Below are 15958 nucleotides of genomic sequence, written 5' to 3'. Positions count from 1 at the left end.
ATCTTAGAAAAGATTATGTGATTGACACCACAAAATGAGCTTGATTGGTGACAGATTCTTGCATTAAATGCTTCTCTTATTCATATATGCTTTCTTTAAGGTGTGTTTCGCTGTTTTTTTTTTTTCTTCTTCTTAATGCATAATTGTAATACAACCTTTGTTTTCATGGACTATTTGAATGACAGTTGCGAAGCAGAGAAAACTTGATTCTTTATTATTATAGTCTACCCATATCTCTAAAATCTCTTCAGTAATTAATGTAATTTGCATATTTAATATGTAAAGTAGGTTAAGGATACCTGGCCTTTAACATTTAAATTTAAATCTTTTTCTTAGCACTAGGGGGCACTCTTGATTTATGAATCCCTGTCATGTAGTCTGCATAGAATATGAAATTATTTGAAAATATTTAACTGTAAATAGTCACTGCCAGAATGAGACTTATTAAGCTTGTTTTGTATAGCACTTTAAATATAGCTGACCCCTAATACTAGTATCATAAGGATAACAAAGTATACAGAAAATGAGATAATTTGTATGTATTTGAGTGTATGTATCTATATATATGGGAGGGAATTACAGTATATCTGTGCTTTATTTTCACATAGATTTATTAAAATGAGTTCTAAATTATTTAAAAACTCAACTATTTTAAATTTAGTTCTTTAAAGTTCTCCAAGCAGGTGTTTAATTGGTAGACCTAGACATAAATTTAAAATATGACTGAAGGTTGTTATCATTTGTAATAATTTTTAAGCATTTGAAAACCAGAATATTTTGCTCCATTTAGGAAGTAGATTTTAGGTATTTACAAATAGGATTTTATTGATACCAGATGTACTTCTGGTTGCCAAGAGAGATACTTTTATTTCTACGCTTTTTGTCTTTTCTTCATTGTTGAGAAGACTATTAAATGTGAACTTCATGTGGATTAAATAGATAACATCTACACCCTCACTGCATCATCAAAAGTGAACACTTGGCTGGGCCCCTATGGTTCCTGCCTCTCAGGAGGCTGAGATCTGAGTATTGCAGTTTGAAACTGAAACTGGCCTGGGCCTGGGCAGGAAAACTGGAAGTGGAACTGTGTCTCACATGGTAGAGCACGAACTTGAGCATAAAAAGCTCAGAGACAACACCCAGGACCCTAGTTTACCCTCATCCTCTCCACTCTGCAAAGTGCACACTTAAATTTTCTCATGTAAAAGCACTGTAGAAATTTAACATTGAAAAACGTTCTTAAAATTTGTTTTTACCTCTGTCATTTTCAGAGGAAATACTATGTTAGAAAGGTAAGTTAAGGGGCCGGGAGTTTGGCCTAGTGGTTAAAGTGCTTGCCTTGCATGCATGAAGACCCGGGTTCGATTCCTCGGTACCACATACATAGAAAAAAGCCAGAGGTGGTGCTGAGGCTCAAGTGGTAGAGCTCTAGCCTTGAGAAAATCCAAGGACAGTGCTCAGGCCCTGAGCTCAAGCCCTGGACTGGCAAAAAAAAAAAAAAGAAAGGTAAGTTAATACTGTGTGACAAGTTAAATTACGGAAAGTTGCTAAAAAGTAGTGATTCTCATTATAAAGTAGAAAGAAAGGTCATGAAAAGAATATTTGATGAGTTTTTTTAGATAGCTTTAGTTGTGAACTTGGCTCTTCATTTATTGTCAGTCTATTTTCTCCAGTTATATGGCATATGTACAAATATAATATTATTAATTACTTTAGGGGCGGGGCTTGAACTCTGGGCCTGAGCTGCTTTTGCTCTACCATTTTTGAGTAGTTTATTGGAGATAAGAGTCTCACGGACTTTCCGGCTGGCTTTGAACCATGAAACTTAGCTCTCAGCCTCCTGAGTACAGGTGTGAACCACTGACCCCCAGCTACCAATTACTTTTATTGGTACTTATAAAAATCAATGAGCCAGTAGATTGAGGCTAGTCAATAAATCTTACAGTCCTATACATATAGATATATTGTGGTATTTTTGTAACATGTCAAATAGGATTTTAAATATTTACGATATGCTGATAAGCATGGTCACTAGTAATTGGTTTTGAGGGGTCATTTGGACCTTAAAGAATTTACTTTTATGGACATGTTATCTTACCATGTGCCTTTTATATTTGTCATTTAAGGATTTGTTGTTGTTGTTCTTTTTTCTTTTTTTTTTTTTGCCTGTCCTGGGGCTTGAATCCAACATCTAGGCACTGTCCCTGAGCTTCTTTCTTTCTTTCTCTCTCTCTTTCTTTTTCTTTTTTTCTTTCTTTTCTTTTCTTTTCTTTTGCTCAAGGCTATCACTCTATCACTTTAGCCTTTTCTGTTTATGTAGTACTGAGGAAGGAAACCCAAGGCTTCATGCATGCTAGACAAGCACTGTACCGCTAAGCAACATTTCTGAACCATTCTTTTAATTTTTATTTTACAATTTCTACGTTGTGATTGAAAAGTAGTATTTCTACTTCACTTACAAACAAAATAACAGTAACAACTATACTGCCCATTTGGTGTTTCTAATCATTTGAAAATAGCCTACACATGTTTTTTTCTTCAATCTACATTTAGTCACTTAGCTAAATTTGAAATGGTGTTTAGAAATTTGTAGTGGGCATGGATTTGTGTCCTTATACTTCCAGGAAGACATGCATTTTAATTTTCTGTGGTTTCTCCCCCTAGGAATAATGTATTTGTGGCCTTGGACATGAAGTAATCAGTCCTCTGCTGTTTACATAGATCAGGGACTGATGAGAGAAGCATGGACCTAATGAATGGGCAGGCAAGCAATGTTAATATCCCAGCTACTGCTTCTGAGGTAAGATGTTCAAGAAACCTCATTTTAAAATTTTTACCTGGATTTTTGAGTTTTCAAGCATTGAGGTTGGTCACATTTTCAAATCAAACTATGACAAAAGGACTGCTTATTTTTAACTTCTTAAATTTTTAACTAAGAAACTTAATATGTTAAACTTCGCATGTCCACTGTATATCATAGAAGCCCATCTATATACGATATTTGAAAGTTAATGATATGCAGTCATTGTAATCTAAATCCCTTTCTTGGGTATAGTGTTAGTATCACTGTTGGATTTGTTCACCGTTTGGCCCTCCATATCTGTGACCCCTCCTTACCCTCCCAAAGACTAACGAACAAAGAAGAGAAAAAAAAAAATAACAAAGATTGGCTGGGAGTTTTGCCTAGTGGTAGAGTGCTTGCCTAGCATGCACGAAGACCTGGGTTCGATTCCTCAGTACCATATACATAGAAAAAAGCTGGAAGTGGTGCTGAGGCTCAAGTGGTAGAGCTCTGGCCTTGAGAAAGTTCAAGGACAGTGCTCAAGCCCTGAGCTCAAGCCCACGACTGAAAAAAAAAAAAAGTAACAGAAAATCCTCATATTTCCTTTTCTTGGAGTTCATTTTGAAAAATATTATTTTATGTTATCAGGAGCATATAGGCATTGTATTTTTTGTGTTCTTCCCCTAAGAGTGTCCTCCTTTGTTCTCAGGGTATATGAATGCCTAGATTCCTGTATAATTTATCATGTGGCAGTGTATTTTAAATCTAGCTTCCACATATGAAGGAAAACATGTGCCATGTCTCTCTGATCTTGGCTTACCTCACTTAACATGATTTGTTCTATGTCCATCAATGACATAATGACATATTAGTCTTTCTGCTATCTTTGTAAAAGTCTATTGTGTATATAAGCACCACAGTTTTTTGATCCACTCAGTTATGTAGGGCATCTGGATTGTTTGTATAAATTGGCTACTGTGAATGATACAGCAGTGAACATTGATATGCAAATATCTTTAAGGTATCCTGGCTTGTGATGTTCTTGGTAGATGCCTAGGATTGGGATGGTGAAGTTAATCCCTCCCTCCCTCCCTCCCTCCCTTCGTTCCTTCCTTCCCAGGGGGAAGGGCTGTCATGGAGCTTGAATTCTGCCTGGGTGCTGTCCCTGAGCCTCTTTATGCACAAGGCTAGCACTCTTCCACTTGAGCCACAGCACCACTTCTGGCTATTTTGAGTAGTTTATTGTAAATAAGAGTCTCACAGGGACAAGGTTGGCTTTACTCATCTAAGCCTCCCTAGTAGCTAGGACTTCAGGTGTAAGCCACCAAAAACTAGCAAATTTAGTTTCTTGAGGTCATTAGTACTTTGCTAGTTTGGTCTTTTATTATTTTTCTACATTACTGAAGTGGAGGTCAAAACTCCTACAGCTTTTCATTCAAGATTTTCCTCAGAAGTGGCCCCAGATTTTCTTTCTAGTGAACTACTAATGACATTTTCCCGTTTATATAAATCATTACCATTGTCTTTCCTTCTAATTTTGCTTACCTGTATCAGCTTTTGTATCTTGAACCTTCCTTGCTTTTCTCTTACAGCACAGAAAAGAAATTTATTTTTCAAAATGCTCAAATGTTGTATTTCTTTGGTGATATGAGATTTGAACTCAGGGCCTTACCCTATCTTAATTAGGTTCTGTGCTACTGCAGCCATATTGTAGCATGCCTCCAGCCATTTTTACTTTCATTATTTTTCATTGTATTATAAATAATGTAGTATCTATAAATACTATCTATATTATATATATGATATGTAGATATATCTATATATATCTATGTAGTATATATATTATAGATAGTATATCTATATACTATCTAGTATATAGATATATACTGTATAGTATAGTATCTATACTGTATATATACTATCGATAATATATCTGTACATTTTTCAGAGCAAATCTGTGTCATTAAATGACTTATGACTGTGGATAAATAACCTCTCTAACTTACTTCATTTGAGAATCATTAAACTGGGTAAAATCTTCTATTTTTATAAGAAATGATAGGATTAGATAAGGGAATTGTCAGAAAACAAAAACACTTATTCAAGAACCTTGAATGCAGTATTAAATTTCAAATTAGCCTGATCTTTTATTTTCTAAATAAACAGCATGCTGTGCTTAGCTTTCTACAGTATTCACTCACTCAATTATTTAAAAGCACCTCATTTAGCTTTCTTGTACACCTCTAGCCCTCTATCACTTGAGCCACACTTCCAGCACTTTGCTAGTTAATTGGAGATGAAGTCCATAAACTGTTCTGCTTGGGATGGTTTTGAACCTTGATCTTCCAGGTCTTCACCTCCTGAGTAGCTGACCACTGCTCAGCTTCTAGTCTAATGAACTGGTCCTGGTTTCTCAGTTTTTAAGGCCAGTCTAGTTTCTGTCATTGATGGTGAGACAGTGTTAAAGTTACATTTAACATTGGTTATATTTTCTGGCATTTTAACAGAAAAGTAGCAGCTCTGAATCCTTAAGTGACAAAGGTTCTGAATTGAAGAAAAGCTTTGATGCTGTGGTATTTGATGTTCTTAAGGTTACACCAGAGGAATATGCGGTAAGCCATCTGCCTTTTTCTCTGTGTGTGTGTGTGTGTGTGTGTGTGTGTGTGTGTGTGTGTGTGTGTGTGTGTGTTGCATGCCTGTGCATGCATACACCTATGTGCTTGCCCATCCCTGTGCTCATCTGTGTCTTTGTCCTAGGATTTGAACAAAGAGCCCAGAAGCTGACCCTGAGATTTTTTGTTCAAGGCTAGCACTCACTTGAGCCATAGTTTGGAAATTTATGGCTTTTTGCAGGTTAATTGGAGATAAAATTTTATGAGCTTTCTTGCCCAGGCTGGCTTTGAACTACAATTCTCAAATTTCAGCCTTCTGAGCATCTGGGGTTACAGTCATGATCCAACAATACCTGGCTTTCCTTTCTCCAGTTTTTGCACATGATTTACACATTATTTCTATTGAGTTAGAACTTAACAGCATCAGTGGAGAAAAATCAGTATAAATGTATTGTGGATCTGGGAATTTGTGAGGAAGAGTAGCATAACTGCAAAGCAAGCAGACCAGGGTTGGAAGAGTAAGAGCAGCTTTATAATTTACATCTTTAATAAGGTATTAAGAAATACTTACTTTTGGGCTGGGAGTTTGACCTAGTGGTAGAGTGCTTGCCTAGCATGCATGAAGACCCTGGTTCAATTCCTTGGTACCACATACATAGAAAATCCTGAAGTGGTGCTGTGGCTCAAGTGGTAGAGCTCTAGCCTTGAGGAAAGCCCAAGGGCACTGCCCAGGCCCTGAGTTCAAGCTCCAGGACTGGCGGAAAAAAAAAAAAAGAAATATTTACTTTCATCACTATGTAAACTGATTTCTGATTTTCCAAACTAGCCTATACTTTCCAACATATCTTAGAAGTGCTTTTACTTTTTTATAAATTTAAAAATAGTTGAATGAATATGAAAGCATCATTGGAATGTCAAGAAGGAATTTTTTTCTAGTCTTGTGACAGTTGACATAATCTTTATTTGTTTATGTTCGAATTCTTTGATTTTTTTAAATAGAATACATCAGTTTTCTGATACTGAAAAAAATGTACATTCCAGAAATGAGCTGTACTTGTCATAGCATGTAATTCTGTGTTACATGTTGAATTTCATTCTAGGTGTAAGACCTTAAGTGAGACAAGTCTTACAGTATGTATGATCCATAGATAAGATATATTGTATTACTGTAGTTATATTACTTTTGTAAGTTAGCAAGAAAACCTTTTCATTGATACCAGATTTTATCTTACTGTTTGAGGAGTGTCAATTAAATCATTGTAACAAGAATATTATGCTATATAGCAGCAATAAATCTGGTTTTGTTTTTATGTTGACTTGATATTTTCTATTTTAAAAAATTCTCAGGCTGAGAGTATGGTCTAATAGTTGAGTGTTTGCCTAGCATGCACAAATCCCTGGTTCTACATACTCTATTCCTTGGTACTGCATTCTCAGAAAAAGCCAGAAGTGGTGCTGTGGCTCAAGAGTAGAGTGTTAGCCTTGAGAATGCTCAAGCATAGTGCCTAGGCCCTGAGTTCAAGCCCCAGAATTGGCAAAATAAAAAACTTCATTTAGCCAGGCACCAGTGGCTCATGCCTATAATCCTAACTACTCAGGAATCTGAGATCTCAGGATTGCAGATCGAAGGCAGTCTGGCAGAAAAATCCTCCTGAGACTCTTATCTCCTGTTAACTACACAAAAACTGGAAGTGGTGCTGTGGCTCAAGTGGTAAAGCGCTAGCTTTGAGTACAAAGAAGGTTAGGGACAACACCCAGGCCCTGAGTTCAGTCCCCACAACCGGCAAAACAAAGCAAAATGAAACAATGCATTTAAACAAATTCTCTAACTCAGTTAACTTCAGTACAAGTAGCCATGAGATTATATCTAATGACACAGGGACTAAATTGTCATTTTCTCTAAACTCTTGTAAAATTGACTGACTATTCACTAATTTGTTATGCAGTACAACTTTTATTTAGAATATTATGTTACATTGGAGAGTTAAAAAGGAGAAATTAACTTTATTTTAACGTTTTTATTTCAGGGTCAGATAACACTAATGGATGTCCCAGTATTTAAAGCTATTCAACCAGATGTAAGTAATTTTTTTTTGTGTGTGTGTGTGTCATGGGGCTTGAACTTCTGGGCCTGGGCACTGTCCCTGAGCTCTTCAGCTCAAGACAACTGTCCTACCCTTTGAGCCACAGCCCCTCTTCCCCTTTCCTAGTAATAAATTGGAGATAAGAGTCTCATGCTCTTCAGTTCCCAGGCTGGCTTTGAACCTTGATCCTGAGATCTCATCCTCCTGAGTAGCTAGGATTTATAGGTGTGAACCACCATGCCTAGCTCAGATGGGTGTAAGTGATTTTAAGAATATTCTTTCAAATATAGAAAATGATTAATTACAGGATCCTAAATTAAATTTAAGAATTGCCGGATCACATTTGATATTAATTTAAAGCTTGAGAATGTAACTCATCTATATCATTTAGGCCTTAGAAACTCATGTGGTGTCCATCCCTGTATGTTACTGAGTCATATATGGGATTGTTTGAATCATTTTGTTAGATGTTCTTTTTTATTGGAAGAAGAAAATAAAAAAAATGGAATGAATTGCCTTGAAGCTTTTTAAATGATAAATTAGCAGTTAGAAACTTTCATAACTTACTTCAGTACTCTTTTTCCTTATTTTAAGTAATATGACTATGTGCTGTCACTTTAGAGAGAAGAAAGGTAGGGAATACCTTACAAAAGTGTTTTTTGGCTAGTACTAGGGTTTGAACTCAAAGCTTCATGCTTTCTTGGAACACGTGCTCCACTGATGATGCTCTTATTACTTGAGCCGCATCTCCAGTATTTGCTGATTATTTTAGAGATGGATTATTATTATTTTAGAAATATATTTATTATATATTTTAGAGATTTAGAGATTTGGAGATTTTAAAATAGTCTTCCAGATTTCAATCCCTTCCATAAGATTACCTAGGATTAGCTGTTTTGTGCAAAATGATACCAAGCACTTAATACAGAAGAGGCTTATTTAGCTTATATTTTTTTGAGGCTGAAAGTCCAAGATCAAGAAGCCCTATCCTTTTGGCCTTGAACGCAGGGCCCTGTGGCTGCTTTACAACATAGCAGAAACGTAGAAAGGGAAAAGGCTGTATGTAGCAGGACTCAAGCGTATGTGGTAGCCTAGCTTAATAGCAACCTGCTCTTGGCAGAGCTAACTCATTCATTGAGAAAATTCCTGTTGATGGTACAACCTCACTCTGCTTCTTAAAACTTTTATAACTTACCAATACAAATACTGGAGAACAAGCTTCTAGCACATGAACTTTTGGGGGATGCAGTCAAACCATATCCAAATCAGAACTACACTAAGTATTGGAGAGGAGTTTTAAAACTGATGGCATTTCAATTTTTTTCCAAGTAAAAATATAAATATTTATGTATATAGTTTTTGCCAGTTCTAGGGCTAGACCTCAGTGCCTGGGCACTCTCCTTGAGCTTTCTCATGGCTAGAGCACTATCACTTGAGCCACAGCACCACTTCAGCTTTTTCTGTTATGTGGTACTGATGAATCGAACCTAGGACTTCATGCATGCTAGGCAAGCACTTTACCACTAGCCACACTTCTGGCCCTGAAGATGTTTTTTGTTCTTTAAAACAAAGCCACATAGAATCCTGAAACTTTGTAAGACAGATACTTTTTCAGGTTTTTGGTTTGTTTTGTGGATCTTGGGGCTTGAACTCAGCCTGGGCGCTGTTCCTGAGCTCTTCAGCTTAAGGCTCCTTCCCTACCCTTGAGCCAAGCCTCACTTCCCATTTTCTAGAGGTTAATTGGAGATCAGAATCTCAGATCCTTTTGTGCCTGGGCTGGCTTTAAACCTTCATCCTCAGATCTCAGCCTCCTGAGTAGCTAGGATTATAGGCGTGAGCCGCTGCAACCTGTGTTTTTCTAAAATAAAATAGAGTGTATTTATAATAATAAATGTAAATTTGTGCTAGTCTTTAAATTGTAATGACTATAATGTGTTTCTTTGTACATCTTATGTAATATAAATAGTATTAGACTATTTGATTTAAAAAAAAAAAGTGCTTCAGTCAGAGGAACATCTGTGCAAAGGCCAGTGAGTGCCGGCAGCAGGGGTATACAAAGGAAGATGAATTGTAGAATAAAAGTTAGATGTACACACAATACCAGGTCAATCTACAGTGTGAGGCCCTGAGGTAAAAGCCTCAGGATAGGTATAAAAAATAAAATAACAAAATATGAATGATGGAATTATTTTTGTTAATGTTGAACTCTGTGTGTGTGTGTGTGTGTGTGTGTGTGTGTGTGTGTGTGTGTGTGTGTGTGTGTGTGTACTGGTACTAGGGCTTGAACTTAGGGACTTTAGCTCTTTCCTAGTTTAATTGGCTCAAGATTGTTGCCCTCCCTGAACCCCTTGAGCCATAACTTTAATTCTGTTTTTTTTTTTTCTAATTGGGAAATGGAGTTTTTATGGAGTGTTCAACTTAAGGTGGTTTCAAACCACTATCCTCAGATCTCAGTCTCCTGAGTAGCTAAGATTACATGCGTGAGCCACCATGCCCAGCTGGGTAGACTAATTTCTGCAAAAATGATTTAATGATTCAATATGGCTTCTGAAAAATAACAGTTTCTGGAAATAGAATTTTTCCACCTATAATTTAGAGTGTTTTCAGGCTTCACTATTGGTAATACAGCAGTCAGGCTAAATTAGTGTTCATTTCATTCTGTACATTTATTGATTTCTTGGTGATTAATTTTTTTACTAAGTTATACAAAGAGGTTCCAATGCTATAAACGCATGTGATTTTTGATATTCAATTGAAGCTCAACATGTTGAAGTATTTTTTTCTCCTGTATTTCTTTCATAGGTAGAGATCTCCCAGTATAATTTCTCTTTTGATGTGCGCGCGCACATGTGTGTGTGTGTGTGTGTGTGTGTGTGTGTGTGTGTGTGTGTGTGTGTGTCTTTGTGTCAGCTGTGGGGATTGAACCCAGGACGTGGGCACTGTCCTTGAGCTCTCTCAAGGCTAGCCATACTCCCATCCCCTTGTTTATTTTGTTTTGATTGTTAGAGATAGAGTCTCAAACTTCCCTGCCTAAGTTGGCTTCAAACTGTAATCCTCTGGTTTTAGCTTCCTCAGTTGCTAGGATTACAGGTGTGAGTCACTGGTGCTCGCTCACTTTCCTTGATTGTATTTTAAAGTTTCTTCATGTTATTCTAGTCATAAGATTTTTTTTTTTTGCCAGTCCTAGGCTTGAGCTTAGGGCCTGAACCCTGTCCTTGGACTTTCTCAAAGCTAGAACTCTCTCTACCACTTGAGCTTCAGCACCATTTCTGGCTTTTTTCTATGTATGTGGTACTGAGGAATTGAACCCAGGTCTTTGTGCATGCTAGGCAAGCACTCTACCACTAGGCCAAACTACCGGCCCCATAAGATTTTTTTTTGGTTAGGTCTGTCATGAATCCTCTGATTCTCTGTGAAACTTTTTCTTCTAAAGTCACTGCCACATATGTTATACTAATGGAGTTTCCCTTCCATTGTACGTTTTATGTCATTCAGCTCAGGGTGAGTTACTACAGAAAGGTGATGTGTATTCCCTTTTCTCTTTAGTAATAAGGTATAACCTATGTTTGAAGTCTGTACTATAGTCATTATACTGTATAATGTTTACCTCTTTCAAGGTTTTCAAATTACTAAAATGATAGGCTCTTCCTGAAAGTCTTCTAATTGATATTATATCCAGTGATGAAAGTCCACATTTTAATTCTAGTAGTTCATTGCAGTCATTTGTATTGGTTAGTCTTCTGTTAAACTCCATCCATGAAGGAATTCAATTAACCATACACTGAAAATATTTGGGGAAATATTACATCTATACTAAACATATACAGATGTGTAGAGAATACTGACAAGGGCTTTTGTCCTTGCCATTTTCTTTAAAAAGACTATAGTAATTGAATCACAATGCTAATAATTTAATAATCAAGCATTTCTAATTATAAGGATTTCAAGGATCTTGGGGCATTTTAGGTTTTAGATTTGCAGATTGGAGAATGCTAAACCAGTATCTGCTATACACATATCCCCAAATTTGCACACTCCACAGTGTGAACCATAATTGATAACAAAAATTTCAGATAAGGGTTATTCAAACTTGTATAAATTAAAACATGGTTGGATGCTAATACTTCTCTGGAAATGAGAGAGTAATTTGTTAAAACCTTTCAGAGGTAAAACCTTTTAGTGATATTTGTCTTCTCAAGCAAAAAGGGATATTCATGCATTTATATAACATTTACATTGTTTAGGGTATTTTAAATAATCTATAGATATATTATGTACAAAGAAAGCCTATCACAGGTTATATGTGAGTACTATTTTATTTAAGAAGTTATGATATCTGAGGGTAGTCTTGGTAATAGAGACAAGATTATTAGTAAGCACACTAAATACAAAGAGTAAGTAAAGCCTTTCTGTGTAACTAAGATATACAAGAAATCAAGGGAGAATAATGGCTTAATGAGGAAAAATTCTCTTAATTGTAAATCTTATTAAAATGTTTCTGAAAAACATAATTAGGACATTTCTTGCTTTCTGAATAAAAGATTTCTATATCAAACCTCTTGTGTTTGCCAATATCCAAAGGCATGATACCAGGAATATTATAATTGTGGCCTAATTAGTGCAAGTTACTGCATTAAAATTAAGATTTAAGCCATGAATATATTGTAAGAGTACTCAAGATGTGAACTTGAAACTTTTCGTGTAGACTAGTTGGTTTAAGCAAGATGCAGCCATTTTTGCCAAGTGTGTTTTATTACTGTTGATGACCATGAAATTGTAGTATAATAGTAAGAAAAAGTTTAGATTAGGACTAGAGAAAATGAAGGAAGTTGTTTTGGAGAGTAACTATATTATGGCATCTATGAAAGGAGAAGGTAGCCAGCTGTTGTCTTATTAGATATCATTATAAAGCAAGTATAACATATTAGGACAAAGGAGTGGAAGAGTTACTAGAAAAGAGAAGGGATATTTTAAAATTAATTTTAATGTTTTTTTTCTTTTCATTTTTTCTTTATTTTTGTTTGTGTGGTACCAAAGAACTAAACCCAGGGTTTCATGCTTGCTAGGCAAGTACTGTACCTACCTCTAAGCCTTATTTCCAGCCCGAGAGGGGATAATTTTCATTTATTCCATTACATTTGAGTTGGATTCTTTGAAAATATTTTGTGGATTAGAAATATGTGAATGGTAGGAAATACTTCATCTTGGCAGAGACTTCTTTCCTTTCTTCTTTCTACCTAGTCATATAGGCTAGATGCAGATGGATAAATTGTATTCCTTTAAAGATTTCTACTTTTGAGTATAAAACTTCCTCAGCAACAAGTACCTTTTCATGAGGCTTCCCCGTCCCAAGTGTTTGCCCCACCTATCAGTCTTTTGAATTCTATCAATTTCCTTTCCTCCCTTGAACTCTGTCTACATGCTGGTCTATATTGGCCTTTTCTCTTCTTCTGTCTATAGGTATCCCTACATCATCACACTTAGAACAGTCCTCTTAAGAGTGTTGGCACCTACAAGAGGAAATTTAGATCAAGAATTTCACTTTACAGATCAGACCTACGAGACGTAAGAGAAGCTGTGACTCCTGTGAATTCTGTAATTCTTTCATAGGGTAGGTGGTCATCAGTTGTGGGGGTTTTCCTTCCCATGTGCTTCCAAAATAGATACAACTGAAAATTGTGCTTAATAATTTCATGGTTCAGAATGAATCCATGAATATTCTTTCAAATATATTTTCAGTAACTGTTAAGAAAAGACCTTCATATATCTGAGCTGTTACCTTTACCAAGTTCAAAATTACAAGCTAAATCCATTGGAACACATTTTAAGGGTTTGCAGGCAGTGTATTTCATTTAGCCTTTGCTAAGATGGAGGCTTTTTTAATATGTTTAGAACAGTCATATTCTTAAAATCAGATTCTATATGAAGGCAATTTGAGTCATTAAGTGTACTCAAGTTGGTAGTGTTCACATGAGATTTTCTAATGTGTTAGTCTGTGACAAGGATGACATGTAATACAAAGATGATAGTTTTGTCAGGTTTTATTTCTTAGAATGCATTCTAGTGTGGTTATGTCTTAAAAGGAAGATCCTAGAATCAGACAAACAAGGCTGAGACTATAGGAGAGTTAGATTTTCTCTTTTCCTTCCAAAGGGGTTCAATAATTTCAGTCTGTGAAGTGAACTGACAGTATATAGATTAAGGAGAAAAACTAAACAAGAGCTATCTATAATGAGACTCAAGGAAACGCCAAGTGATTGATGTTTACATACTATCTTGCATTACACACAAAAGAATATGCATTTGGGACTGGGGCTATCTTGACACCTGGAAAAATTTTATGTAGGTGCTTACTTTTAGAAGACTATATTGTAATCTCTGTTTGTGCCAAGTGTTGAATCCCACTCTCTTCTTGTGAAAACATGTCTTTTTAGCAAAAAGAGAATCTTAGAGCTTCTGCTTCCATCCAGTGCTTTCTTTACTAAACCTGCTATATTGCCCACGTTACCTTTAAACTCATAGGCTCAAGTGATCCTCCTCCCTCAACTTCTCAAGTAGCTGGGACTACAAGCATCTGCCACTGTACTCAGTTATCATTATTATTATTATTATTATTATTATTATTATTATTATTATTTTGGCCTGACCTAGGCCTTGAACCCTGGGCTTGGGTGCTGTCTCTGAGCTTCTTTTTGTTCAAAGCTAGCACTACCACTTGTGCCACACTTCCAGTTTTTTTGGTGGTTTACCGGAGATAAGCCTGCCCAGGCTGGCTTTGAACCAGATCCTCAGATCTAAGCCTTCTGAGTAGCTAGGATTACAGGCATGAGCCACTGGTGCCCAGCTCATTCTAAAGAAGTTATTACATAAAATTCGTTTTGAAACAAAAAGATGACCTTTCAGAGCCATTCCTATGACTTTTTCTCTTAATAGCCAGCTTGAAATATATCAAAAAAGCATATTAAAGATGGCCTGTTTTAATTTCCCTCAGCAAAGACAAGCAATTTTTTTCCTTACATAGAAATTGATTAACAGATGGGAGGTACAGGTGAAGTAGAAGTTTCCTTTAAGACCATAAATGCATGTCAAGGTTGAAGAAGACAGTAGTGAGTGAGTTCCTAGAGTCCTAGTTAAATTTTAGCTTCACAACTCATTAAATGGGTTTTTGCTATTTTTGTTTTTTAAATTTTAAATTTTGAGATAACTAGGGATTCATAGAATTGCAAAAATATCACCGAGGAGTCCCGTTTACCCTTTGTTTTTCTCAGCAATTACATCTTACCTGTATAAGAGATTCAAAACCAGGAAATTCATGTTGCAGCATGTCTCTGTAGTTCTATGGTATAATCACGCACACGCACACGCCTACTCCCTTAGAGCTCTTGCTTTATGTCATACTCATCCCACTCATCCCACCGTCCCTCATACCCTGTTATCCTTAACCCCTGGCAACTAATCCATCTTCCATCTTTCTTGTTTTATTTGTTATATCAGATAGGGTAGTAATGAAAATTGTTTCAAATAGGGAAAGATTTCTGAAGCAGAATTGCAACTTAATTGAGATTTTTTAAACTTTGGTTTTTACAGTTTCTTTAGAATGAAGAGCTAAAGTGGAACTTGAAACCATTTGCTCCCAGTCATATGACTATACATCTCTTTTCTTTTCTTCCTTCTGTTGACAACAATGGTTTCCTTGAAGTGAGAAAGTTTTTAATTAAATTATGCAGAAAGATTCCAGAGTTGGATGGATTTTCCTAAAACAATATGACTTTATTAGAGGGATCAAAAAAGCATTATAGAAGTTAAAGATATAACATGTAGGTGAGTGGGGTTTTTTTGTTTGCCAGTTTGGGGGCATGAACTCAGAGGCTGGGCTCTGTCCACTGAGCCTCTCTGTGATCAAGGCTAGCATGCTACCATTTGAGCTGGTGCCACTTCTGGCTTTTTCTGTGTATGTGGTACTGAAGAATTATACTCAGGGCTTCACCCTACCACTAACCACATTCTCAGCCTGAAGAGTTTTCTTAAATGAACCTTGGGTCTGTCCAGTATCACAGAAGAAAAAGATTCTTTAAGGAAAAAAATGTTAAAAATTAAGCCATAGACAGATATTGTGGTATACACCTGTGATCCCAGGAGGTTGAGTTAGCAGGATTGTGTGCTCAAGACCATCTTAGGTCACAATTTGTAGTATTTTGGTCTAGGTTTCTTATTTATAGTGACACATGATAAAGATAGTTTCCAATGAGTTGTAGTATATATTAAAATTTTTTTAATTAACATGTAATAATTTCTGTATTAGGGATGACTGTTGCTGCTGTTACTAAGATATCTTTTCTCAAGATGGGAAAGATTTAAAATCGACAATCAGTACATTTTATCACTGAAGGCAGAACAGTTAGGTTGACTTCTTTAAACAAATAACAGGCAGGCCCATATATGCCCTTGACTTGGAATATGGTTCCATACATTTTATTTGA

General features: G+C 36.1%; 1 protein-coding gene across 5 annotated transcripts in view; it reads left to right on the top strand.

Annotated features, from left to right (window-relative positions):
* Ralgps2 (Ral GEF with PH domain and SH3 binding motif 2) overlaps positions 1-15958 on the top strand; it is a 209990-nt gene that overhangs the window by 123829 nt on the left and 70203 nt on the right. For all 5 annotated transcript variants that reach the window (XM_090340356.1, XM_090340357.1, XM_090340353.1 and 2 more), the window contains exons 2-4: positions 2665-2800; positions 5290-5394; positions 7422-7472. In XM_090340356.1, the coding sequence (XP_090196482.1) occupies positions 2744-2800; positions 5290-5394; positions 7422-7472 (213 nt within the window). In that variant the 5' untranslated portion in view covers positions 2665-2743. The remainder of the gene's footprint in view (positions 1-2664; positions 2801-5289; positions 5395-7421; positions 7473-15958) is intronic.

Source organism: Megascapheus bottae, chromosome 10 (genome assembly GCF_031878675.1).
Source record: "Megascapheus bottae isolate mThoBot1 chromosome 10, mThoBot2.hap1, whole genome shotgun sequence".
NCBI classification, from domain to species: Eukaryota; Metazoa; Chordata; class Mammalia; order Rodentia; family Geomyidae; genus Megascapheus; species Megascapheus bottae.
This window is presented reverse-complemented; position numbering and strand designations above follow the sequence as displayed.